The sequence below is a fragment of the Mustela nivalis genome, assembly GCF_964662115.1.
Source record: "Mustela nivalis genome assembly, chromosome: 13".
NCBI classification, from domain to species: Eukaryota; Metazoa; Chordata; class Mammalia; order Carnivora; family Mustelidae; genus Mustela; species Mustela nivalis.
In genome coordinates, this window is record NC_139032.1 from 80,084,024 (window position 1) to 80,111,847 (window position 27,824).

General features: G+C 42.4%; 1 protein-coding gene across 8 annotated transcripts in view; it reads left to right on the plus strand.

The window, feature by feature from the left end:
* CNTRL (centriolin) overlaps positions 1-26,233 on the plus strand; it is a 90,563-nt gene extending 64,330 nt beyond the window's left edge. For 3 of the 8 annotated variants that reach the window (XM_082695306.1, XM_082695308.1, XM_082695311.1), the window contains 20 exons: positions 1,369-1,574; positions 3,839-4,031; positions 7,238-7,368; positions 7,493-7,633; positions 7,738-7,864; positions 9,074-9,238; positions 9,981-10,140; positions 11,773-11,888; positions 11,970-12,187; positions 14,619-14,776; positions 16,474-16,547; positions 17,697-17,885; positions 18,294-18,519; positions 19,988-20,193; positions 21,366-21,506; positions 22,071-22,343; positions 22,507-22,569; positions 23,790-23,996; positions 25,267-25,350; positions 25,803-26,233. In XM_082695306.1, coding sequence (XP_082551432.1) covers positions 1,369-1,574; positions 3,839-4,031; positions 7,238-7,368; positions 7,493-7,633; positions 7,738-7,864; positions 9,074-9,238; positions 9,981-10,140; positions 11,773-11,888; positions 11,970-12,187; positions 14,619-14,776; positions 16,474-16,547; positions 17,697-17,885; positions 18,294-18,519; positions 19,988-20,193; positions 21,366-21,506; positions 22,071-22,343; positions 22,507-22,569; positions 23,790-23,996; positions 25,267-25,323 — 3,051 coding nt within the window. In that variant the 3' untranslated portion in view covers positions 25,324-25,350; positions 25,803-26,233. The remainder of the gene's footprint in view (positions 1-1,368; positions 1,575-3,838; positions 4,032-7,237; positions 7,369-7,492; positions 7,634-7,737; positions 7,865-9,073; positions 9,239-9,980; positions 10,141-11,772; positions 11,889-11,969; positions 12,188-14,618; positions 14,777-16,473; positions 16,548-17,696; positions 17,886-18,293; positions 18,520-19,987; positions 20,194-21,365; positions 21,507-22,070; positions 22,344-22,506; positions 22,570-23,789; positions 23,997-25,266; positions 25,351-25,802) is intronic. The other 5 variants (XM_082695307.1, XM_082695309.1, XM_082695312.1 and 2 more) reach the window with 3 other exon arrangements.
* Positions 26,234-27,824: the final 1,591 nt, after the last annotated feature.

The following is a 27,824-nucleotide window of genomic DNA, read 5'->3' on the forward strand; positions in this document are numbered from 1 at the left end:
GATGTGTACATGGAAATATATTCACATAGTAGTGCCTGTGCTTGTACACACATGTCCCTGCAGCTAGACACGCATCCACATGTATGTGCTTGTGTATTCACACGTATGAGCAGCAAGGTTGTGGTGGGGATTATCTCTGGGTGGTGAGATTCATGATTTTTTTTTTCCATAATTCTTAGCTTTTTGTTTTTCCCACTTAACATTACAGGCATTTCCCCATGGTTTTTAAAAGATTTTATTTGACAGAGAGACCTAGCAAGAGAGGGAACACAAGCAGGGGGAGTGGGAGAGGGAAAAGCAGGCTTCCCGCTGAGTAGGGAGTCCGATGTAGGGCTCCATCCCAGGACCCTGGGATCATGACCTGAACCGAAGGCAGATGCTTAAGGACCGAGCCACCCAGGCGCTCTCCCTTCCCATGGTTTTACAAATGTTTTTAAGCAGCATTTTTATGACTGCATAACATTTCTTAACATTTGTAGATAGTCTAGTTGACCTAACTGCCTAAATTTTTAGTGTACTTCATTTTATTAGGCTAGATTACTAGTAATTCTAAGGCTAGATTACTTGCTAATCCCTAGCTTGCTTTGTTAACTCTATGGTTCTAAAGAAGTAAAATGCACTACAAACTCCTCCTTCAAACTCAAGAAACTTAGAGCTCTTTAGATTTTCCTTTTCCTCCCAGGAGATTGAGAGGAAGACATGGACCAGAACAAACAATCGGTCAGGCTGGTTGCCGAGGGCCTTGCAGGTGCTCACGTGGTTCAAACATTAGTCACCCACGTAGGCCTGCAGAGTCTCAGTGCACATGTGTTTATGTGTTTACAGCAGTGCAGTCAGCTTGGCATGTGATTGATCCCCTCTTAAGCTGGTTCTGTTACCCGCGAGCAGTACCCAGATGTCCTGTAGTTTCTCACGTGCCCTCCTAGACCTCTTTGCATTTGCGTGTTCTTTCTTCAGCTTAGGTCTTCCCCATGTCCTTTATTCTTCAAAACACAGGCAAAAAACCTCACCCTCTGGGCAGCCTTCCAGACAGCTCCCCTCCCCGGGCCCAGAGGAGGAGAGACCTGTGTCTCTCTTCTGCTACTTGCTGTCCTCTGGAGATAGAGATTATGTGTAAGAGGTGCTTGGGGAATGTGTATCAACCATAGTTGGGCCGATGGGGAAGTTAAAAGCTCTCTGCATCAGTTTCTTCTGTGGTATGTGGAAAATTGGCCTGACTTAATGTTTCTTCTCACATTGAAGTCCTAGAAGCTACCACCATTTTCCTGTTGTAGGTAGCATCTTGAGCACAGTTAATTGCAGATTTTGGCAGGAAAGAAGAGAAACATCAACTGATGTTCTCAGTACTGCTTTTTTTTCTTTATTCAGGAGAATGAAGTTTCTAGATTAGAAGACATAATGCAGCATTTAAAATCTGAGAAACAGGAACCATGCATGAGAGCATCTAAGCGGCACTCGGAGAAAGAACTGGAAGAACTGCACCGTAATATTGATGGTCTTTTGCAAGAGAAGAAAGACTTAGAGTATGAAGTAGAAGAATTACATAGAACTATCCAGCAACATCAACAGCGAAAGTAATTATTAGCCATTTTATTTTTATGATTCCATCTTATTTTTTATGATTTATTTTATGATTCCAATTTTTATGTATATTCCAACTGTGATATTGGCTCATTAAGATAACCTAAATCAGTGTTGTCCAGTAGAACTTTCTGTGATCGTGGAAATGCTGCAGATCTATGCTGTCTGGAACAGTGGTCACTAGCAACATGTGCCTGTTGAGCCCTTGAAATGTGGCTAATGGAAGTGAGGAATAGAGTTGAATTTCAATTAAAGTAGTAGCCTCCAGGCGACTCCCAGGGGGTGCAGTGCAAGTCTGAGTTCTCTTGGCCAGTAATCACAATCAGCTCTTCCTGTAGGCCCTCTTGGGGAATGGCACGGCCATCCACCCTCCCCAGTTACTCTGGCTAAAAACATGCCCGGTGTCCTCAGCTCCTCTTTCTGCACTTTCCCAAGCCACCAGATGGTGTCCAGGTCCTACAAATATACACAAAGAGCTGTCAAGCTGGTCCCCTTCTTTAATCACTGCTGCCTTGGCCTTTAATCATGTCATCCTTGGTTGTTGTAATAGCTTCCACATTGGCCTTCTGTGTCGAGCCTCTCCATTCTACCCTCGACGTAGCTTAGATCTGAGCATGCCACTCTCCCATGTGATGCAGTCCCAACACAATGCACCCCACCCTCCAGATCTGAACCCTGCCTGTCTCTTACCTTCTCTCCCACACACCCTGTCTGCTTTTCTGTGGGTTCCCCAGATACCACATCTTCTCCTGCCTCCCATATGTCCTTGCCTAAAATGCTTTCTCTACCTGCGCCTAACCCCACCCTGTCTTTCCAGGTGAAGGTCAGGGATTCCATCTCTCACACAAAGCCTTTCTCATCTCTGACTCCCGCAGTTTGGGGCTGGCGACGTTGGGCGTAGTACTGTTGATGCCATGCTGTGAGGAGCCCAGGAGGGTAATGGCTGGGCTTCCCTCCTTGTGCCCTGGCATCTGGCACAGGGCCCGTTAACAGATGCAGTATCTGCTGAGTGCATCAGATAGGTAGAAGCCCATCTTCTGCAGTAGTCCGTGAGTTATGATTGTTCCCCAGTTTTTTGTCGTGTAAGCCAGACTGGCCCAGGCACCAAGGTTGGGGAGAGATCTGTGGAGGTCGCCGAGGTGAGTGAGCTGTGATCTCTGCCTTCTAGGAGCTCACATGTGACTGGCTAATAGACCTGGCAGGGAAAAGCAGGGGTCACACCAAGAAAAGATGGGGACTAGATGTCTGAAGTTTTCAAAGATGATTATGCTGTTACTTTTGTAGGTATGTGATAGGGGAGAGGGTTTTTATTGTGAGGTTTTTTGAGGAAGGAAATAAGACAGCGGGATAACTACCCTTTCTCCTAGTTTTAAAAGTATATTAAATGATCATTTTAAAGAATTTGGATAACACAAAAATGTCCAAAGAAGACTATAAAGATCATCTGTGTGTCTTCATTTAAAGAGAAAGAATTTGTTAATGTTGATGAATTCATTTGCATGTTTTTCTGTCACGGTTTCCATTTGCAAATAATTTTGACATATTAGCCTTGAGTTAGTGAGTCCTGTGTCTTGCTTTCTGATTTGTCAAATACTGTCACTATAATTTTACTCTAGCAGAACATAGTAAATCACGAAATTAGGTCGTCTTTGAGCCAGCTGATGAGCTATGACTTGACAGACAGTTTGAAGGGAATGGATGACTAGTATGATAATAGTTTTATTTTTATACCACAGAAGAATAGAAATATCAACATTGTCTTGAGAAGTGCTGACCAAAATAAAGACGAATCAAAAAAGATGAAACAACTACATCATATTTCATACATATTGTGTACGTACTGTCAATAGTGAACAGTGTACCATGGGTTTTTTTTTAAAGATACTTTTTAGAAAGATTGTGAATGCATGCAAGAGCAGGGGGAGGGGCAGAGGATGAGGGAGGATGAGGGAGAGTGAGACTCTCATGGAGACTCCACACTGAGGACGAAGCCCGACACGGGGCTTGATCTCACCACCCTGAGATCACAACCAGAGCCAAAATCAGGTGTCTGACACTTACCCGACTGGGCCACCCAGGCGCCCCCAACAGCATACCATGTTGAATGAAAGTGTAAACATAGGCCTTGAATGTAGTCAAACGCAGCTGTCTCTCCCACTGCTTCTCATATGAAATTAGAAAATCATCATACGTCTTCTTATCAGGCTATATTGTCCGCATTTAAAGTGTCTTAATGTGTGGGCATATGATTTTTTAGAGACTTCATTGATGGAAATGTTGAAAGTCTTGTGAATGAACTAGAAACAGAGAAGTCACTCAAACACCATGAAGATATTGTCGACGAAATTGAGTGCCTCGAGAGGACCCTTCTGAAGCGCCGTGCAGAGCTCAGGGAAGCCGACCGGCTGCTGGCAGAGGCCGAAACGGAACTTTCGTGCACGAGAGAGAAAGTATGTTCTGTTGTGGTCTGGGGTGAGGCAGCTTACTGTTGGCGGCATGAAGGACTAGGAAGAAAACAGACCAGAACACGGTCCCCCGAGGCAGACGGCTGGGTTTCAGGCCGCTGTTAAAGCTGTGAGAGTTTGCGTCAGCCCCCTAAGTCCCCAGCTTTGCACTCCTCATCTGTCAGGCCGAGAATAGGAAAGCTGTTCAGTAAGGGTTAAATGAAGTAGCATGTTTTTTAAAAGATTTTTATTTATTTTAGAGAGAATGGGAGAGAGGAAGCAAGAGTGCTGGGGGGGCAACAGAGCGAGGGGGAGAAAGAAGCAGATTCCCCACTGAGCAGGGAGCCAGATGTGGGGCTAGATCCCAGGATCCTGGGGTTGTGACTTCAGCCAAAGGCAGCTTAACTGACTGAGCCATCCAGGCACCCCTAAGTGAAGTAGCATATTGAATGCTGCTCAAGTCATTGAGTTCCTGACACACCCTACTTCCTTATCCTGTGTGTGTCTTTTAAAATTGTTTGGGCTCAGCTAGCTCTGTGTATTAAATAGGTCAGTCTTATATTTTAAAATAGCAGTGTTATCTCAGAAGACTTCTTCGTACTATTACTTTGTTCTCCAAGTGGACATTGCAAAGTCAAGTATGTTTTGGTCTGAGGTCATGTTCTTGAGACTACAGCACAGGGGGAATCAAGGGGGGAAGGGAGCTCCCCGTCACTGGGGCTCTGTCCCGGCCACACACTGGCTGTTTGATGAATGCCACTTCCTTTAACTTCCCTGGCATCCTGCAAGGTGGTGGTTAGCTCAGTTCAGCAAGGCGGCGCAGGGAGGCTGGTAGCCAGCCCAGGGGCACACAGCTGAAGTTCTGCTTCACCAAGAGACCTTTCTTAGTCTGAGGAGAATTCCAGAGTGTAGAAGTCCCAGACCCACATGGAGCATTTCAGGAACTACCATTTGTATGTTGTTATTTCAACATGGACAGATTTAAATGAATAGAAATCTAGTACCTGGGAACTGTAATGAAGGATTTATAAAGAAATTCTGTGAGTGATGGCTTTAATAAGAATGGGAACACATGGGGCGCCTGTGTGGCTCAGTGGTTAAGCCGCTGCCTTCGGCTCAGGTCATGATCCCAGGACCCTGGGATCGAGCCCCGCATCGGGCTCTCTGCTCAGCAGGGAGCCTGCTTCCTCCTCTCTCTCTCTGCCTGCCTCTCTGTCTACTTACGATCTCTGTCTGTCAAATAAATAAATAAAATCTAAAAAAAAAAAAAAAAAAAAAGAATGGGAAAACATCCTGGTTTCTTTTCAGATGACCAGTTCCTTCTTCTGTCACACGTTACATGATCGTGAGAGAACATGGGCATGAGCAGGATTAGAGAAGAATTTACCACTGGTATATAAAAGAATGTTAAAGCTATTGGTAGTTGACAGGTAGTAAGTGAACCGAGGCTGGTGAGCTCTTTCCCCTTCAGCCTCCCAAAATGACTCAGGGAGGTAGCTTCTTAAGGGGGAGGACGGTGGGAGAAGGTGATGTGTTTTGTAAAGATGCCAGGTGTGTTAAAACTTAACCTAGAAACAGACCAAAAACTACTTAGAAATGTGACTTTCTGGAGCATGTAGTGCATTTTGTCCAGTGCTTTGCTGATGAAACTGATAGGAACCAGCTCTGGTGTGGAAGGAAGGACAGTGAAATATCTGGCTATTATGAATGGGGAAAGATGTGCTGTCTGATACCGTGGAATATTACTCAGCCATCAAAAATGAGGTCTTTTAACCATTTGCAATGACGTGGTTAGAACTAGAGGGTGTTACCCTAAGTGAAATAAGTCAGTCAGAAAAAGACAAATATCAGATGATTTCACTCATATGGAATTTAAGAAACAAAACAGACGAACAAAGGCAAAGGGGGTAAAAATCAAATAAGATGAAATCAAAGAGGGAGACAAACCACGAGAGACTCTTAGCTCTAAGAAACAAACTGAGGGTTGCTGGAGGGGAGAGGAGGACAGGGATGGGGAAACTGGGTGACGGGCGTTCAGGAGGGCAGTGATGTGATGAGCAGGGGGCTGTGTGCAACTGATGAACCTAATAATGCACTATATGTTGATTGGTTTTAAATGAAAAAATATATATATCTAGCTGTTTAAGAGCTTGCCAACCCTTTTCATCCACACGGGATATTTAGTAGACTAGTTTAACATACGCCTATGAGTTTAATGCAACTGCAGAACTGGAGCTTTCTGCCTGAAGGTGAGTCACTGCTCAGCCAAGTGCAAACCAAACACTATTTTTGGACCTGTGGTGACATTGTTTTAAGCCTCTTATTTTAGACAGAGAAAGGAAACCAAGTTGATTTTTTTTTAAAAATCTGTTTTTGCCAAATCTTTTATAGGAAGACTTTAAATACTTCAATAAAAATATTTAGTATTTGTGTTTGTCTTTAAGTCAGTGAGATTTTATTTAGCATGATAATACAGTACAGCAATAATCTCTAAGAGGAGGGAATATTGATAAAATCCGTTTGTTGTCACTTAATTGGGAGATATTTTTAAGTAAAAAAATAGCCTAATAATAGGTTATTTTTTTTAAGATTTTATTTATTTGTCAAAGAGAGAGAGTGAGCACAAGCATGGGGAGAGCGGCAAACAGAGAGAGAAGCAGACTCCCCACCGAGCAGGGAGCCCGATGTGGGGCTCAATCCTGGGACCCTGGGATCATGACCTGAGCCGATGGCAGACGCTCAACCAACTGAGCCATCCAGGCGTCCCTATACAGACTATTTTTAAGTAAAAAGATTCACTGCCTCCATACCCTCAAGGGACTGTTTCTCTTTTGGGTAGCCCTTTTGTCTTTGTGGGCACAGATATAATTTTACATAGCTGCTCTTAGAGTAGTGTACCTTTTAAAAGAATTTTTTTCAGCCAACATAATAATATCAACATTTGTTGCTATGTTGTCATTTTAAAGGCTACACAGTACTCTGTTGTCATTTACTAAATCCATTTTTGTCAGGTCGTATACCAATCTACAGTGAGTATTTTTGTGCAGTAGTTTTGACTCAATTCTTTTCTGAGAATTGGAAAGCGTGAATGAACATCTTTACCGGTCTTCTTGTCTTGCCTTGTTTTCTGAAAGAGTTGTACCAGATTATACCACAATAGCTGCGAGGGAGAATGGTGACTGAATTGCTCTCAATGACCGTGTGTTTTTTAGACAAAAAATGCCATTGAGAAATTCGCCGATGCCAAGAAAAATTTATTGCAAACTGAGAAAGATGCTGAGGAGTTAGAAAAGAGAGCCCAGGAAACCGCTGTTAACCTTGTCAAAGCCGACCAGCAGCTCAGGTAGGTGGAGTCCCTCAGCTGTTCAGTGAGATGAGAAGTTTGGTTCTGACAGGCTAATAATCGCCTTATGGTAACTGGCTGGTTAAGTCTAAGGGGCCTTGGAGAATAAGGCAGTGTGTTTTAGGTTGCTCCAGGCTGACACAAAGGATTTGGAGCAGCACAAAATGGAGCAGGAGGAAATCTTGAAAGAAATAAATGAAGTCGTGGCAGCAAAAGATTCAGATTTCCAGTGTCTCAACAAGAAGAAGGAGGTCCTGACGGGAGAGTAAGTACAGCCCCTGTTGGGCACACGGGGCTCGAGCCGGAAGACGGCGCTGGGGGTCCAGCCTCCCTTCGGCCCCGCTCTAGTGCTGCTGCCGGTGTTTGCAGGCTGCAGAAGCTGCAGAAGGACATAGAGACCGCGCAGCACAGTGAGGATCACCACCTGCAGGTCCTTCAAGAGTCCGAGAGCCTCCTGCAGGCCAAGAAGGCTGAGCTGGAAAAGCTGAGGAGGCAGGTAGGGAAACAGATGCCTTGAAAAACCAGCTTGTGCTGCTTTGAAATCCACATCATAATGTATGATTATAAAAAGTAATGCCTGTTCGATGGTAGAAAAGACTGGAAAATACAAAAGAAAATATAAAGCACAAATGAGGCTGTATCTTTTAGTGATTAAGAGTGGAGTCCAGGGGTACCTGGGTGGCTCAGTGGGTTAAACCTCTGCCTTTGGCTTAGGTCATGATCTCAGGGTCCTGGGATCGAGCCCCACGTCAGGCTCTCTGCTCAGCCAGGAGCCTGCTTCCCCTTCTCTCTGTGCCCGCCTCTCTGCCTACTTGTGCTCTCTGTCAAATAAATAAATAAAATCTTAAAAAAAAAAAAAAAAGAGTAGAGTCCAGGGGCACCTGGGTGGCTCAATGAGGTAAGCCTCTGCCTTCAGCTCAGGTTATAATCTCAAGGTCCAGGAATCGAGCCCCACGTCGGGCTCTCTGCTCAGCGGGGAGCCTGCTTCCCTCTCTCTCTGACTGCTTGTGATCTCTGTCTTTCAAATAAATAAATAAAATCTTGAAAAAAAAAAAAAAAGTCGAGTCCAATCCACATTTGGATCCCAAATCAATAGAATATGTTATTGAGTGAAGGAAGCAAGCCCCAAAGCAGGATGCACCCTGAGATCACTTATGCTAAATGTGCTTATGAACACTTGTGCTTGTATTTTTAATCTATATCAAAGTACAAATCAGTCATCTGATAAGGAGGCATTATGAATATCTTCTGTTTTCTTCCTTTCACATGTCTGCATTTTCTGCTTTTTAAATAAATACGTGTGTACTATCCTTAAAATTGTAAATAATTTTTTCTTAATTTATAAAATGAGTTTTTAAAATCCCTGCCTGACTTCCATTGCCAAGGTAGTTGTTAAATGGAATAAGGTATAGACATGTGTTTTGAAAACCATAAGCTGAGGGATAATCATTATTATTATTATATCGTTATTTTTGCTGTGCTTTGAGTGCTTTTATGTAGATGAGCTCAGGATCTTTATCAGGCATTTTGTGCATGAACCCCTGGCCTGGCCCTCCTGACTCATGTAGCTGGGATAATTACAATTAGGCTAGTTCCTAATTTCCCCCACAACCGTTAGCTGGACTGGATATTCTCCATCATAGCAAGCCCTGAAGGTTGCATGGCCTTTGACAAGCTTTGCATTCTTCCCTTTTTTTTAATGCAGGTGTCGGGTCAGCAGCAGGAGATGGCCATCTTGGACAGGCAGGTAGGGCATAAAAAGGAAGAGCTGCATCTCCTCCAGGATAGCCTGGTCCAGGCCAAAGCTGACCTCCAGGAAGCTCTGAGACTGGGAGAATCCGAAGTAACTGAGAAGTGCAATCACATTCGGGTGTGTTTTTCACCAGATTTTCTTAAGAGTCCTAGGATGATGTTAGAGATTTATTCTGAGATATTTTCATTGGTTTCCCCTCCAAATGCAAATATAAATTGCTGAATCTGGACCCTTCTGTAGCATCAGTTTGATGTGGTGTTACGTATCTGGGCTCTGGCTGTGTGGGTAGCTCCCTCTGCCACTGTGCCTTTTCTCATACCATTTCTTCTCCAGGAATTTTTTTGTGAATGTTCAGATCCTACCCATTTTTCATGGTTCAGCTTGATATGCCTCTAAGAAGACTTCCCTGACTTTTCCTTTACCCTGGAAGGAGTTTTCTCTGTCTCCTGAGTTTGGGGGCACTCTGCACATTTCCTAGGGCATCTTAGGCTTTCATGATCATGTTTGTACTCCTTGCCTAAATCTCCTCAAGGTGTTCAGATTCCTGAGGGCAGGAGACGTACCAGATTCAGCCTTTTCTTTCTATGACAAATTGCCTTACACAGAGTCAATACTGCTTATGCATTTTAAATGAAGGTAATGTGTGACTTACTTTCTTCTATTATACAGAAATATGTTGGTGTAAAATAGAATACAGTGCTCTTCTTGACATAAAAGGCAAAACTGAACTTGTTTCCAGATTAGACTTTTTATGAAATGAGATAGTTAATAAAAAAATTGATTTCAGGGTAATTTCTATTCATAATTTTGTTAAGTGGAGTTGACTTTTTTTTTTTTTTTTTTTTTCCTTTTGGCACAGGAAGTAAAATCTCTTCTGGAAGAACTCAGTTTTCAGAAAGGAGAACTGAATGTCCAGATTAGTGAAAAAAAAACTCAACTTGCATTCATAAAGCAGGAAATTGAAAAAGAGGAAGAAAATCTTCAGGTAGTTTTAGGACAAATGTCTAAACATAAAACTGGTAAGTTTAAAGGAAAGCAATCATATAAAGTTGGAGTTTGGAAATATCTCTATTCGAGATCACAGAAAAAAATACAAATGGTGGAATAAACTTCTTTTAAAGTTCAGCTTTGTTTTAGATGAGCAAAGAAAAGCAGTATTGTAAAAGGAATACAGTATTTTCTGCCATTCAAAGCTTACTGATAAAGTTTATTTAAGAGCACAGTAGTCATTATAATTACTGACCAGGGTGTGGAGAAGGAAGAACACTTAACAGGCTATTTGACAGAGAAAATTGGGCCAATCCTGCAATGTTTCAAATCTGAAAATTCATGCCTATTGAACCTTGTAGCCCATTTCTAGTTACTGAGAGAAAGGAAGCATTTATATACCTTGCAGCAGTATTGTATTTACTTAGTAACACTTGATTTCCTTGTTTCACAAATTAAGCTACCTGAGTTGGTTACTTGCAGCAAAATTTATAATGAAATTTGGAAATTTGGCCAATCTAAAAGCCATATTTCCAACATTTAATGGCATGCAAAAAATGCTGATGGGAAGACTGAAAGAATAGATATAAAACTGAATATAGAGCATAATTCAAATTTACGGAATGAAGACTGAAAAAATAGATGTAAAACTGGATATAGAGTATAATTCCAATTTATTTGGAAGATATGTGCATGTGTGTGCGCACACTCCTGGAAGGAAATAAATCAAATTGCTATTGCTGTAGTGATCATCTTTGGATGGTGGGATAATAATGGGTTTTCATTTGTTTCTTTTTTTCTTGAAATTTTCCACAGTGAGCAAATATCTGTATAATCAGAGAAGAGAGTTAATACTTGAAAGTCTATATATTTTTTTGAAAATCTTTATTTTAAAAGATAAAAAATTGTTGGGGGTGCCTGGGTGGCTCAGTGGGTTAAAGCCTTTGCCTTCGTCTCAGGTCATGATCCCAAGGTTCTGGGATCAAGCCCCGCATCAGGCTCTCTGCTCAGCAGGGAGCCTGCTTCCCTTCCTCTCTCTCTGCCTGCCACTCTGCCTACTTGTGATCTTTTTCTGTCAAATAAATAAATATTTTTTTAAAAAAGGTAAAAAATTGTTATTCAAATCTCAGCTTATGTATTTTAACATTTTACCCATTTATTTTGACTAAAATTCATTTAGATGAGGTAATTGCTCTGGAAACTAGAACTTTGTTAATGTTTTTGTTAAAATGTTTTAAACAAAATTTAACAAGTTAATGTTTAGCAATATTTAAAAGGATTTTTTTTTTTTTTCCATTAAAACAGTTAGCTCCAGCATGCCTCAGTGGCTCAGTTGGATAAGCCTCTGACTTTGGCTCAGGTCATGGTCTCAGGGTCCTGAGATCAAGCTGTGCTTCTAGACTCCCTGCTCAATGAGGAGTCTGTTTCTCCCTCTGCTCCTATCCCCTTTTGTGCGCACGCCTCTCTCTCTCTCTCTCTCTCTTTCGCCTTCTCTCTTTCAGGTAAATAAAATCTTTTTAAAAACACAATTAACTCCATTAATTCAGCATAATAGATATGTTTTGATGACTTATTGTTTCTTGTATCAACAGCATTATTTTGTTTTATTTTGTAAATGTTTTCAACTACATTTAATAGCATGGATCATGCTCTGTTTCTCTTAGAACTAAAGAATATTCTGGACATGTTGCAACTTGAAAACAATGAGCTGCAAGGTTTGAAGCTACAGCATGACCAAAAGGTGTCTGAGTTAGAGAAAATTCGGGTTGAAGTGCTAGAGGTAATAAACAAAGCCGTTTTACCCTTAGCCAATTGCAGTCTTTCTCTTGAGCATGTGTGAGTCCGCTTTTATCTGTTTTAGGAGAGACTGGTGTTAGAGAATCTGCAGCAGACAGCCGTGCAACAGAAAGGGGAGATAGAGTGGCAGAAGCAGCTCCTCGAGAGGGACAGACGGGAAGTAGAGCGGATGACTGCCGAGACCCGAGCATTACAGTCGTGTATTGAGTCTCTGTGCAAAGAAAGGGAAGATCTTGAAGAAAAACAGGATAGCTGGGAAAAGAAGTTGGCACAGACTAAACGGTGAGAGCAAAACCCAATAAGCTTACCAGATCCCTTCCTGAAGACTAAAGCATAATAAACACACTATAAGAAGGGAATGGAAATGGAGAAAAGAAAGTACTCCACGAACTCAGTATCACAGTACAGCTCACCAACAGCATTTCTGGGTGGATTTCCTTTTGGGCTTTTCTTTTTCCAAAGCACATTTTAAAATAACTTGTTGTGGATTTTTTTAGGTAAAATAACAAATGCTAGAAGATGTAGCTGAGTGGAGAGATACCTGTTTGTGGGTAGAAAGGCAATATTGTTAAGATTCGGTTCTCCTCAGACCGATCTATAGATTCAGAACAATCCCAGTCAAAATCCCAACAGGCTTTCAAAATAGAAATTGACAATCAGGTTCTGAAATTCATGTGGAAATACACAGGATGGACATGGAATAGGATCTAAAACTTTAGCTATGACACCAAAACAACCGTGAAGAACAAAAGTTTAGGGCTAACACTACCTGACTTCAAAACTCAGTATACAGCCATGGTGATCAAAACACTATGATACTGGTATAAAGAAAAAGCAATCAGTAGAACAGAATAGAAAGCCAAAAGTAAGTGCACAGATGTGTGGACAAATGGTTTTGATAAAGATTCAGTAGAGGAGAGATGGTCTTTTCAAAAAATATTGCTGAAATGATTGCATATTCAAAACCTCAAAAATGAACTTCAGCCCACACCCATATTCATTACCTCAAAATGGACCATAAACATAAATGTGAAACCTAAATATTTAAAACTTCTAGGAGAAAACATAGGAAAAAAACCTTTGTGACCTTGGGTTAGGCAGAATTTCCTAGATAGGACATCCAAAGCATGGTCCATAAAAGAATAAATTGGTAAAATTGAACATCATCAAAATCAAAACTTCTCCTCACTGTCAAGATAATGAAAAGACATGTCACAGACTGGGAGAAGAATCTTTGCAACCATGTATTTTCAAAAAAGGACTTGTACCCAGAGCATGTATATACAAAGAACTCATAACTCAATAATGAGAAAACAAACAATCCAGTTTTTTAAATGGGCAAAAGATTTGAGCAGACATTTCACTTAAGAAGATGAATGGATGGCAAATAAATACATAAAAAAGATGTTCCTCAGCATTAACCATTAGGAAGATGCAAATTAAAACCACGATGAGATAACACTATGTACCTATTAGAAAGGCTAAAATTAAAGACTGATCATACCAAATGACATGGAACTTTCATACACAATTGGTGGAAGTGTAAAAATGTTAGACCACTTTGGAGAATAATTTGGCAGTTACTTAAAAACTCGTACATATATTGGCCAGAAGAGCTACCATTCTACTCCTCGATATTTATTCATGAGAAGTGAAAGTGTGTGTACATACAAAGAATGATGTACTTTAATGTTCATAGCAGCTTTATTTAAAACAGCCAAAACCTGGAACCAACCTAAATGTCCATCAGCTGGTGAATGGCTAGACAAATGACTGTGTAAACATATCCTGGAGTACTATTTGGCAATAAGAAGGGAATGCAGGGGTCGCCTGGGTGGCTCAGTTGGTTAAACAACTGCCTTCAGCTCAGGTCATGATCCTGGAGTCCTGGGACCGAGTCCCGCATCGGGGGGGCCCCAGCTCCATGGGGAGTTTGCTTCTCCCTCTGACCTTCTCCCCTCTCATTCTTTCTCTCTCTCTCAAATAAATAAATAAGTAAATATCTTTTAAAAAAGAGAGAGAGAAGAAGGGAATGCAGTACTGACACACACAGCAGCATGGGTGCACCTCACAGTGACTCCTCTCAGTGACAGAAGCCAGACAGAAACCAGCCTACACTATAGAACTCTGGTCGTGTAAAAGAAAGCCGGCTCGTGTACATCTGTTTTTTGGACAAATCCTATCGCACAGTTGTGTTTCCTGTTTTCTCACTTATCAGAAGCTAGCCATCTATTTTAATTGTGAGATTTGGGGAATTCTGAGTGTTGTCCTTGTTGTTATTCTGATTTTTATAAAACTTTAGTGAGTCACTTTTCAAAAAACCTCGTGTTTTAGAAAGCTGAAAATAAGATGTCTTTTGGAAATGAGTTGAAGAATGTTAAGATTTTTTTTTTTAAGATTATTTATTTATTTATTTGACAGAGATCACAAGTAGGCAGAAAGGCAGGCAGAGAGAGAGGAAGGGAAGCAGGCTCCCCACTGAGGGGAGAGCCCAACGCGGGGCTCGATCCCAGGACCCCAAGATCATGACCCGAGCTGAAGGCAGCGACCTAACACACTGAGCCACCCAGGCGCCCCAGAAGAGTGTTAAGGTTTATAATCATTCATAGTCTATAACCATCCAGTGAAAGGATAACAATGTTCCTTGGCTGTGTCTTGTGCGCGGTTGGACCTTTTATGTTCGATAGTCTCACTTACTCTGCTTGCGCGGTAGGGTTTTAGCAGCTGCAGAAGACGATAGCAGAATGGAGCAGGCAAACTTAGAAAGATTGGAATTGGATGTCAGAAAGCTGCAGCAGGAGCTAGACCAACTTAACAGAGAGAAGCTCTCACTGCATAAAGACTTGGGAGCAGTGCAGCAGCAGCTACAAGGTATGAAGCTGCCCCTCCGCGGTGGCCGGGGAGGGGAGGGTGTCCTTCCTTTGGTTAGGTTTTCTTTTCTTTTCTTTTCTTTTCTCTGAATATACAACCTTTTATTTTCTTCCAGATTTGGAGTTTAATTATACAAAGAGAAGTCAGGTTTTGTAACCTAAAAATATTTCCTTATTAAAACTATATTAATACTTTTGCAAACTATGCAGAGAAGATAGGGACACACATATGTGCATGTATGGAGCTGCACGTCAGCCACGCCGGATCCCTGGGTGGGGAACTCCCAGCGCGCCCTCACTCATCTGTGAGGACACAGCGCTGTCCTTGTTGAGGCGTACACAGTCAGTCCGGCATGGTCAGCCCTCTGCCATGAATGTGTCTGTTCAGTTGTTTGCTTCTTAGAGCAGACAGTGACCTTCCTCATCCACCAGCCATTGGGGGAGGACGAGGCCCATTGTTCTGGGAGGCTTTCCTGCTGGCTCTCTTCAGTGTGTCTGGAGTCAGAGGGGTTTCCATAGCCTCTTCTCTTTTTCACCTCTTGCTGAAGCAGTCTTGAAAAACAAAACCAGAACTCAGCTGTTCCTCAGAAGGAATCTGTTACCAAAGATCATCTCCATGGGGACTGACCCTGGCTGTCCAACACTTGTCCATTCGAGATGGAAACCATCTTTGCCCCTTGGTCCCACCTCAAGGGTTCTTCTTTTGTTTCCTTTTCTTATTATAGAAATAATTCATGCTAATGGGCATGGGATTTATTTTAGAAGTGGCAGAAATGTTCTAAAATTAGATTGTAGTGATGTTTGCATGACTTTGTGAATATACTTAAAGCCAATGAATTGCACACTTTAAAATGGGTGAAATGCTTGGTATGTGAATTATATCTCAGTAATGCTGTTTTTAAAAAAAAGTTCATGTTCCTTAAAGAACAATTTAAAAACACGCAAAAAGATGAAATAAAAATGACTATTGACCTCACCCCTCAGAGGTAATTCCTATTAACAGTGTGGTGAATATCCTTCCAGATTTTTCCTTGGGGTGTGTGTGTGTGTGTGTGTGTGTGTAGTTTTAAAACAAAAAAGAAAGATGTAGATAATACCTTTATTATCAAAACTTTGTTAAACATCCATGATTAGAAATTACTAAATAAGTCTAGCTAACAACGTATTTATACTTGTTAAGCACTTACTGTGTCTCAGACACGATTCAAGTATTTTATGTGCATTTCATTTAGTCCTTATAACATTTTTATGATAGAAACTCTTTCACCCATTTACAGAGGAGAAAATGTAAGCTTAGTTTTCTGTGATTTCCTCAAGGTCATAGAGCTAGCAAGTGACAAAGCCAGCACACATATAAAATCTATTCCCAAATTATCTCCCTTTAAGATTGTACCAATTTACATTTCTCCCAGCAATGTAGAAGGTGTTCATTTTTAAACCATGCACATTGTCAACACTAGGTATTAACTATACATTTTTTTATGATGAGGTTTTGAACATGTAAATCTAAAAACCTGAGCTCCAAGCCCAGATACAGGTTGTGCGTATTAACTCATTCTTTTGACCTTTTGATAAGTAAATGCATACACTTAACAGAAATGAGTTTATATTCACTTCCACTCTACTTTTTTGGGGGCTGATGGGAATTGGGGAAATGCATACAAGTGTATTTATATTATGTAAATGTTATTTCTGTAGAAAAACGAGAAGCCGTAAACTCACTACAGAAGGAACTAGCGGATGTCCAAGACCATTTGAACCTAGCAAAACAGGTAAGTTTAACAAATGTAATCTTCTAGTAGTATCCTGAAGGTATGCAGACAATTGGTTAAAATAAAAGTCAAATCGAGTAGGTTGGTTCCTTTTCATACCAGCAGGTTCCATAGGGCCATTTTTAAGACACAAACACATATACATGAAACTTTTGATGCAGAGCAGTGGTTTTCTCATTTATTTTCAAAGTTTTACTCAAAGATAATAAGGAAGATGGTAGCTAGAACAGAGCCTAAAACGCTCAGCCAGCCCCTTTAGGGGCTTCAGGCACCAGATGGACCATCTCTTACTCTTGGCAAAGATAAGGCCCGCACAGCTTGGCTCAGATTTGGTTACTCTGAGCAGCAGGGTAACTGCCAATTTCAGAGTACCTGGGCCTCCATCTTGTCAGATGTTCAGTAAAACTGATTCTTGACCCTTCTACTTTGGATAGTCTTAAAGATAATTGTCATCCTATGAGAATAGTGCAATAATTTCGGTTTCAGAGAACCTCAAGCAAGTTCTGGGCCTCAGTTTCCACTATGTAAACCAGGGATTGGATTGGACATCTGATTTCTTCCATCTGTCTTTAGTAATCTAAGATGTAAAACTTGAAGTATTCCATCTTTAAAAAATTCTTACACAGTAGGCTCTAATGAGTATTTCCTGTGTTGTTGAAAATACAGTAAATTTCTAAAAATATATATATATATAATAAATTTCTCCAAAAAGTTTAATTTGGATTCCTTGCATAAATAAGAAATTATTTTCTGAGCTTTTCAACCCACATAAATATTTCAAATAGTAACAAAACCATGACTTTAGGTTTATTTTCAATGAGAATTAAGCCTTAGTCACAGCGCTCCTTAATCTTAGCAATCTTGTGAGGTGGGTGTTGTTTATTCCCACCTCAGTGATGAAGCAGCTGAAGTTCAGAAGAACTGGGTCTCTTAGGTTGGGACATCTTCTGTCCTCTTCTTAGACACTAAAAAGAGGAAAACTGATGATTAAATTGCATCCTGGGTGCTTTAAATAAGTTTGTTGAGAGAATAAATGATGTGGGACTTTCATGTTTATTTTGTCAGACTTGCTGGATCTCAGGAAGGGCTTTTGCCAGCCCTAGGGCAGATGGCTTTGTTAATAGTTTCCATTTGTTCTTTCACGTAAAGGATGTGCTTCACACCACCCAGCGTAAGGACATGCTGCTCAGTGAACAGACCAGGCTCGAGAAGGGTATCGGTGAGTGGATGAAGAAGACTGAAGACTGCCGCAAAGAAGGGGAGACAAAGCAGCAACAGCTTCAAGAGCTTCGGAACGAGATTGAAGAAAACAAGGCTAAGCTAGCCCAGCAAGAAATGGTACCACACATTTATGATTTTACAGAAAAAACACTTTGTCACTTGGATGAGCTTCTCCCGGCTGAAGCTGTGAAGGATCGTCCATAGGACTAGTTCCCTTAACCGCCCTGTGTAACCAGGAGGATTTTACACCAGCGTTTTGCTCTCTCGGTATTAATATTGGGACCATTAAGACCACAGAACACGGGTCCTGTAAAGAATCTTGCTGGCCCCATGCCACCGGCCGCATGAATGTTTTCCTCGCATGGTGGCCAGATAGTTTTCCAGTCCCAGCACGATCACCTCTGTAAAGGGAACTCACTGTCTCTCACTGGGCTGTTTCCTGCTTTCTCTGGAGCTGGAACCTGGCTAGCGTCCGCGAAGGTTCCCTCATATTTGTTATATTATGACTGTTTGTTCTCTATTAAGATGTTTCAGAGACTCCAGAAAGAGCGAGAATGTGAAGAAAAAAAGTTAGAAGCCAGTAAAGTGGCTCTGAAGGAGCAGCAGCAGCAGCTGGAAAGGGAGTTGGGCGAGCAGAAAGGCAAGCTGGACCAGGTGCTCTCAAAGCTGCTCTCGGCTGAGGAGCGTGTGAGGACCTTGCAGGAAGAGGAGAGGAGCAGCGAGACCCTGGAGAAAACGCTCTCCCAGACCAGTATGTGTTCCCAAATACGGCTCTTTGGGAGGGGGGCGGCACTGGTTGTCTTGCCAGGTGTGTAGAGGAAACCCTGAGCCCGGCCACGGCCCAGAAGGGGTCAGGAGGTGCAGAGTGGCAAGGAGATGCCCCGTTGGATCCTGCTAGCCCCAGGAGAGGTGACAACAGGTTCAGAGATACAAGGCATTTGTCTTTATGGAGACGGGAGTTGATCCTGAGACTGTGTGGTCTTTTTATCCGACCATACTGCCTACTTCAAGAATGGTGCCTCAAGGCAGAGAGATGTTAAGGCAAAGAAGTTCTAGAAGGCACTCTGAAGGCTTTCTGTGAAGAACGCTGTTTTGAGCTTTGGAAATGATGATCCATTTCATCTCGCCCAATCAAAAAACAATTATCAACAGTTCTACTTGTGTCCAAATTTGTCATAGTGAATGGTACCAAAATACAGGTATTTGCTTTTGGGTCTGTTTGCGCTCTCTTGAGCCATGTATCAATGACAATGACATGGAAATCCAGGATAAATGATAGTTCCCACAGCAATAAGTGATTTTTTTCTTTCTTAGGCTTCAGGGTTTAACAATGGTCAGAAAATGTTCTCTGGTGAACTTGGTGGAAGGGTTATTACTCCTTCCTCCCCAACTCTTGATTACATCCAGACCAGCAGCTTCTTTATTTTCTTTTTTCTTTTAAAGATTTTATTTATTTGAGAGAGACACAGCACAAGCAGAGGGAGAAGCAGGCTCCCTGCTGAGCAGGTAGCCCCATACAGGACTCCACCCCAGGACTCTGGGATCATGACCTGAACTGAAGGCAGACGCTTAACCGAATGAGCCACCCAGGTGCCCTAGACCAGCCATTTCGTTGTGAAAATGAAACTTAACTAACATATGTGTTGAGTCTGACCATACCTGACATGTGAAAATGAAATCTGGACAGGGTGTTACTCCAGAGTGTGGGTAGAAAAATCTATTTTAACTGTTGTTGTTCTTTGTAAGCATCATTTATTGAGTACTTAATGTGCACTATGCATTTGCATATAAGATTCCCATGGAACAGCAGAAGTAGGCTCCTCCTGTATAAAATAGGGCTTATGCCACTCCAGATCCCGTGTTGTTTACACCACGCTGCCTCCCGTGAAGGAGAAGTATGTGTGCACTCCCTTTATTAAAACCCGGGTTTATAAGAAGCACTTCAGCCATCTATTTCCATGTCTCCTGCCCCTCAGGATTGCTGTTTGCTCTCACTGGTCCCTGATAAAGGGAAGACAATAGCTGTCTGTCACTTTGGGATCCAACCCTCTAGGGCCCAGTTTTGTCAGGAGGCACCTTCGTGAGGGCTTTTACCTGGGCCTCGGATGTGGGTCGGGGGGATTCGGAAGATCCAGTGAGTCCCGAGTGAGTGGCATTTCCCTACCTGCCCATAGCGGGACCAGGGCCTCCACCCAAACTACTAAAAATGCTCATTTCAGAACGGCAGCTTTCAGAACGGGAGCAGCAGTTACTGGAAAAGTCAAGTGAGCTGCAGGCTCTCCAGAAAGAGACAGACTCTATGAGGGCAGACTTCAGCCTCTTACGGAACCAGTTCTTGACAGAAAGAAAGAAAGCCGAGAAGCAGGTTGCCAGCCTAAAGGAAGCACTGAAGATCCAGCGGAGCCAGCTGGAGAAGAACCTTCTGGTGAGTACCCACTGCCCTGACAGCTCATGAGGAAGCACCACATTTACATTTTTAGACTAAAACGCTGCTTTGGAGAAAACAAATTACCTGGCAGCCCAGTTCCTAACTCAACTGTTTTGTGTGTATTGATGCACAGTGTGATCTTGAAGCTGATAGTGGGCTGTAGCCCTCGAGAAGCCGAACAGACAGTGTCAACATGAAGCAGAGAGCACTCTCAGCAAGGAGCCTCAGCTCACACCTCCACTGACAGGGGCTGCAGCATTCTGCGGGGGGGGGGGGGAACGGCTTAACATGTTTGCCCATCTGCAGTCACTGCTCACAGATTTTTCTCATCCTGCCCTTTTTAGTCAGATTAGCTTTAATTTTCCTTAAACCAAGGAGCTCAGTCTGCCATGCTTTTATCCCTGAAATCTATTTGGGATAAAATTTGGGGAGGTGAGGGGTGCCCGAATGGCTCAGTCGTTAGGCGGCTGCCTTCAGCTCAGGTCATGATCTCAGGGTTCTGGGACTGAGCCCCGCATTGAGCTCCTTACTTGGTAGGAGGCCTGCTTCTCCCTCCCCTACTCCCCCTGCTTGTGTTCCTTCTCTCACTGTTTTTCTCTGTCAAATAAAAGTCTTTTTTAAAAAATGGGGGGGAGGGGATACTCTAAGTCCACAGAGATTTATTTTGGGTGGAGGCAGTTGGGCAGTGGTAGAGACTGTCACAGGAGTGGATTTTCTGACACCCTCTGGAGGAGCTGATGTATGTGAATGGGTGTGTGTTTCCCAGACAGTGGGAAATGGGGGTTTCCCAGAGGGTGACACGCTTACCACTAGTGATCAGCAGCATGACTGTAAAGATAACATGGAGGGGTCTAGATTTTCATCCTCCGGGTAACTCTGTGAGGATGACTGTTGTTCCTGTTGCAGTAATGGAGGCTCAGGAAAGGAAAGGAACATATTATCAAAGATAATGTTGCAGAGCTATGATTCAGACTTTGGGCTAACAGATAACAAACTCTGACCACCTATGTACTATAGCTCTACCACAGCCTCTCAAGGCCGGTAGTGTTATCCCCACGTTACAGCTAGAACCCCAATGGGAAACGGACTTACAGAGCTAGTGAGTGTGTAAGGCAGCAGTGCACAGCTCCATGTGCCAGAGCCCAGCCGTGTCCTTCCTCCTGCACTAGGAGCAAAAGCAGGAGAACAGCTGCATGCAGAAAGAGATGGCGACAATCGAACAGGTGGCCCAGGACAACCACGAGCGGGCCAGGCGCCTGATGAAGGAGCTCAACCAGATGCAGCATGAGTACACGGAGCTCAAGAAACAGGTGCGTGCCCAGGAGCCCCTGCTGGCCGCCCGACACAGAGAAGGCCCGGTAGACATGCTCACTCCCCATTGGGCAGTTTTTGTTTCTTAAGTAGCTCTTTTAATAGGAGTATTTCTTTTTAGAAATTATGAAAGCTGATTATAAGAATGTCCTTTAAATCAAATCTGTTTTTTTAGTCTTAAAATTTAGAAATGCACCTCTATAAGAGAAAAGCATTTGTTCAAAATGTACTTTTAAAATCCCCTTAAGTTCAGCATCTTATGTTTTTGAAAGAAAAATAGCAGTTCTTCAGCATGAAATTTTATCATGTTCCAAAGAGCTGTGTTGAAATGTTAGATTTTATGTCAGAAACAAGTCTAGAAGACCCAAATGCCTAGGAAGGAAGAAATGACCCAGCAGAAACCTCTGATACCCTGTGATGTAACCAGGCTCAGAGCAGTTCACACTTAGACTGGGAGAGTCTAATCCTACGTGGAAAGTTCCATAAGTATATGACACATTAAGCAGTTCAATTCCAAGTAGGTCCCAAATATTACCCACTCAAATCTGACTCTCACTCTTCAGATGACAAACCAAAAAGATCTGGAAAGAAGACAGATGGAAATCAGTGACGCAATGCGAACACTTAAATGTGAGGTGAAAGATGAAATCAGAACAAGCCTGAGGAATCTCAACCAGTTTCTCCCAGAACTACCAGCAGATCTGGAGGCTATTTTGGAAAGGAATGAAAACCTAGAAGGAGGGTTAGAAAGCTTGAAAGAGAACTTTCCATTCACCGTGAGTGAGAGACCATCACCTTTTGAAGAAAAATTGAATTTTTCCCAGACTCACATAATGGTAAGTATATATCCTGCTGCTCTTTGGGCTTTGCTAGAAGATAATTTGTTCCCACCTCCCCCCAGATAAGCTGAAAAATACATGTGGAACTTGGGGAAGGCGGGAGGAGGGAAAGGCTAGCAACGTTTGGGGACTCTGATGTTTCCCTTTCCCTCTGAAAAAGGATGAACACTGGCGTGGAGAAGCACTCCGAGAGAGACTGCGTCACCGTGAAGATCGACTCAAGGTTGCCCTTTAAAACAGTACAGTATGAGATGGTTGGCATGTTGAGGACAGTGGGAAATTGCTTATCACGACATACTGCTGCCATTCCCTCTGTACGGCATGAGCAGCTTTCTAGATTACATGGCGGAAGCTTAGAGAAGTTGGCATCACACAGTAAGTGGCAGGGGTTAGCATTCAAACCATGAATTGTGGAGTTAAGCCCAGTGTTCTGGGTAATGCTTCTTTGCCTCAGCTAAAACTGACAGAACCTAAGGACCTGGGACAGTAAATAGAGATACAGTGATAAACAAGAGGTTCATAGACCAGTGGTTGGGGGAAAGATAGGCTTTGGGGTCAGACAGAAAGTTGTTTGGCTCAGAACATGTGGAGTCTTGAGGCCTGTGAGACATCCAGGGCCAATCTCTCCATAGGCAGCTTTCAAAGAGTCTAGGATTTAGCGATCAGCATTGACCTAAAGATTTGGGGGTTAACAGTACAGGTGGGAATTGGAAAAATGAAAGGAAGATAGAATGAGAGGGCAGAATGTGTTTGGAGAAAGGCTTCATACACAGCATGAACTGGGAGGGAGCCAGGCACTGTGTTGAGGGAGTGGAGGTCCTTGACATCCAACAGCTTCCAGCCACATGTGTCTACTTTAATGTAAATGAATTCTATTAGGTTAAAAGTTCTTCAGATGCCACAGTTTTAGGGACTCGATAGCCACTATTGAGTGGCTGCTATATTTGACAGCACAGATAAAGAACATTCCCATCATCACAGAAAGTTCTGTTGGACAGAACTGCTGTAGACTTGGAGAGAATCCTTTGAAAGAAACAGCAGGGGGGCAAGCCAGAAAGTAGCGTGGGGTTGAAGACTGAATGCACTGTGAGAGGCACTGAAGATATCAAGTATAAACCAGTCTTCTGCTAAGTCTGAGCAGGAAAAGGAGAGAAGGAATCATAATTTAACGAGGAGGCCAGGGATGCAGAAATCCTAAGTATTGTTGTAAGGGAGAGAACTGAGCAGAAGGCCCAGTTAATGACAGCACAGCATGGTACAAGTTCTACGCACAGAGAAGCCACCAGCACCTTCTACGTTTATATATTTTTTTAGGACAAAGGCATTTTCAGCAGCCATTCTTACTTTATGATAATCAGATCGGCCCATCAGTGTTAAGCATGAGGAAGCTATGGAGTACATTTCTTCTGTGTAAAACCCTAAATTTTACCGTAATGCTTTCAGGCCCAGCTTCGACACTGTATGTCCAAGCAAGCAGAAGTGCTAATTAAGGGGAAGCGGCAGACAGAGGGCACGTTACACAGCTTGAGAAGACAAGTGGATGCTTTAGGGGAATTGGTCACCAGCACTTCTAGAGACTCCACATCGTCACCTGGTCTGTCTCAGTTGGAATCTTCCCTGGCTGAGGACTCTCAACCTGGACCAAGCCAGGTAAGAGTACGTGCTGTTGTAAACATAAGAAGCTTTAGGGTCCCTAATCTATATAGTGGAGACTCAGAATGCCACAAATGCCACCTTCAGATCTCTGGAAAACTGAAGACAGATTTGCTTTCAAAACTGGTCCCTAGGAAAATGGAATGGAGTGGTTGGTGGATCTAGGAGGAGGACAAGGTGATGGCTTAGGGAGTGGCCTGAAATTGGAGGCTGGATGAGCCGTCAGGGATATAGGGAATTCTCCTGATGAGCTCCATTGCTGGATTTCCTTGTTCTCTACTCCATCCGTAGAGCATTTAGGCTGCAAATGCTTAGTTTACAGTTTAGTCTGTAGTTTAGTCTGTTAGTTTAGTTTAGTTTAGTTACAGTTTAGTCTCTTAGTTTAGTTTGTCCATCTCCCTGCATCTCAGGAAAGGATGCCTGGCTGTGCCTTCTATTCTTCCTCAGCAAAAGTTTGAAGTCAAACCTCTTAGCACAGGGTGTCTACAACCCCTAAAGTTCACAGAGCCTTTCTGTGTGAGACCTTGAGAAGGTTAACGTTTAGGAGGAACATGAAATAGACTCAGGGAATCGGTCAGTAGTGACCCAGAGATAGATAATAGCTACCATTTTTGAGTGTCTGTGTGTATTAATAAGCACTTTACATGTATTATCTCATGTAGTCTTTGTATCCTAGGAGGTAGGAAGTATGCCTTTACTAGAAGAAATTGTGTAAAATGAAAAATGTCACAGCAGAAGATGAAACCAGGACTTCGGGGCTCATCTGTCACTACCACAGAGCAGGATAGCATATAGCTGAGCCACAAGGAATGTTGAAAAAGAGCTGCCTCTTTTGTAGGCACACAGCTCAGCAGCAGCAGATCCAAGATTTGAATGTGATTACCTTAAAACCTTCTATGGTGGGACCAAATCAGGCACAGGCCAAAACCATCATGAGCCTCAGGGCAGGTCTTAAGAGTATCAGGAGGCACTGAGTATAGCAAAGAAGGTGGGTTTAGAGATGAGACAGCCCAGAGTCGTGGAAGAGGAGTACATGGGGATTTGGGTGCCAGGTTTAGCTATCAGCTTGGGGTGACAGCCTGAAGAGTTCAGGCGCTCGGGATGCAGGAGAGTAATGGTGGTGTTAGAGACGCAGCAGGTAGGGGGAGGTCTGCTAGAATTCTTTTGGAGTCTGGGGTCATAATCCAGGTTTAAGAGATGAAAGCTTAAACTAGGCTGGAGTTAGGGGCTGGCTTCTGAGCTGTGTTTTCATCTCCCTTCTTTCCAGAGCTCCTTCCAAGTTCTACAAGGTCCGTCACAATTACTAGACAGTTACCGACACTGATGCCATCCCCAGCTTCCTGCTTGCAGGGTACATGTTACAGAGTTCTCTTAACTACCACTTTCAGTTGGAATATCCTGAATTCTAGCTTATCTTACAGTCCAGTAGATTTTTTATTTAACTTTTTTTTTTTTAAAGATTTTATTTATTTGACAGAGGTCACAAGTAGGCAGAGAGAGAGGCACAAGAGGGAGGAGGCAGCAGGCTCTCTGCTGAGCAGAGAGCCTGATGCAGGGCTCGATCCCAGAACCTTGGGATCATGACCTGAGCTAAAGGCAGAGGCTTTAACTCACTGAGCCACCTAGACGCCCCTTAATTTTACTCTTGAATAATTTTGTACAGTGGCTCATCTCCCAAGTATTTTTCCAAAGAGGTACTCAAATACGTATTTTACCTGTTAGCCATCATGAGCTGTCACTTATTTCTGTTCATTGAAGACTTGTTTTTACTGTTCCACGAAGGCATCCTCTTTGTTTCTGCAGGAAGAGAACTGCTCAGCCGGGTGAGGAAATCTTGGAGGAAATCCCTTCTCTACTACCTCACTGTGAACTGGAAGGCCGCTTGGTTTTGCTCCAGATGCGGGGAACTCCAGCACTGCACCTCCACTATAGCTTAGCTCACATGCTGTGAACGCTGGGGTTTCTGTAAATCACATGTACATATGGGAAGAGTTGTATACAGTTTAAACCTGGATGGCTGGGGTTTTTTTTTTTTTTTTTTTTTTTAGCTTTGAAATGTATTGCCATAAAACCAGTGATTATAATTGTAAATTTGAGGCTACAAACTGGTTTAAATCTATAGCTACAAAGAAAAAGAATGTACTCAAGCCCTTCATTTATAGTGTCAAATTTTATTTTTGGATTTTGTTTAAAATCTATTTTCATATGAAAATAAAAGATAAAATAGTCTGTCATCTGACTTTTCATTTCATAGATCTACAGTAAAGCCATCAAACGTTTACCTGCGTTCCAAGAGAACAGCAATTTCCAAATGGCTCTCCATCTTTGGCCCAGAGATTGAAGTTTGTTGTACCTGTCAATGAACATACACCACATGGAAATATCGTTTATAAAACTCTATACTTGAGGTGCTTTTCCTCAACCAAAATATTCTTTGATGGAAAATTAGCAGAATCTGACCCAGTGGTAAATTCAAATTGTGTTTGACTTTTAAATCTTTGAACTACTGTAATTAATGGCTCTGCTTCATGATCTACAAATACATTATTTCTCTAAAAACAATAACAACTGTCACAAAAGACTCTGTGGCAGTAGACTTCTTCTCATGAGTAAGGGGAAGTATGAAACTACATGTTACAGGTTTTAAAATACTCCCAAGGCCTGTTTTTAGGCCCGCAGACAGCTTATGAACCATAACCATACAGTATGGTGTGGTGCAACCATCCCTCTCTACCCCAAGGAGGGTTATATACCCAAGAATTTGGTCAGACCTGGACCATTAATTAAGATATGGGATAAACAGAATTACACTAAAGGCAATGGAAGTGGCATAAAATTTAACACACAGTAAGTTCTAGAAGTATCTACTTCCAAATAAAAATTGGATTTGGTGTGTATCTTTTGTATTTAACATTCTCTTATTTCATTTTCACAGGCCTTAGCAAAATGCTGAAAAGTCAGGCCTCTGCACAATTACTGAAATCCCTTAGGGACACTTTTCCCCATTCTGTCCATGTGCTGAGTGAGGGTAAAATATCTTCTTTCTAAACTGCCACATGAACCCTATTCCCCTGTGGACAGGAATGGAAGGTAATCATTTGATCTTCTGTGTAAGGGGGAGTGACCTGAACCACACATCTATATAGAAAGATCACACCTGAAACAACGGATATGTGAGCAAAAAAGTTCTCAAAACTATAGTTTGGAATTGGGGAGGTAATTAATATGTGAAACCAAACACCTGGTTCCAAAAGACCTCTTTCCAAAGAAACTTTACTATATCCAGTATTATGTGAACATTACCACCAAAAAAAATTTTTTTTAATCAAGTTTACTGCATCGAACATTTTATTATCCATGAAACACTTGAACATTGCACTGGAATGTCTGAGCACCAATTTACTAATCAAGAGGGCCTCCACACAGGTGCAAGGTTAACAAGTAACCCACAGAAGCAGGTGACCCCACATGTAGTAAACTCTCATTGATGAAAGATTAAAAGAACTTCACATTCTCTCCAAAGTGTACTTCCCAGTGTCTGGCACATGCATGTTACAATAGGACAATTTGCTCTTCTATTTTTGAGCACCCAAGTTTATTACAGGGGATTACACATGCAAACAACAGAATTTGGCCCCAAGTACAGTCAAGGGAGAACACTATCAGGCACCAAGTGTGCTGATCTCACACTGAAAAAGGTTGACTGAAAACACTGCAAGGGTGATCCAAATACAAGGACAAAACTAAGTCAATTACTGAGTCATGTGGAGTTATATGCTATATATGTAGACTTCTCTTCATACAGTAAGGACAATTCGCCAATAA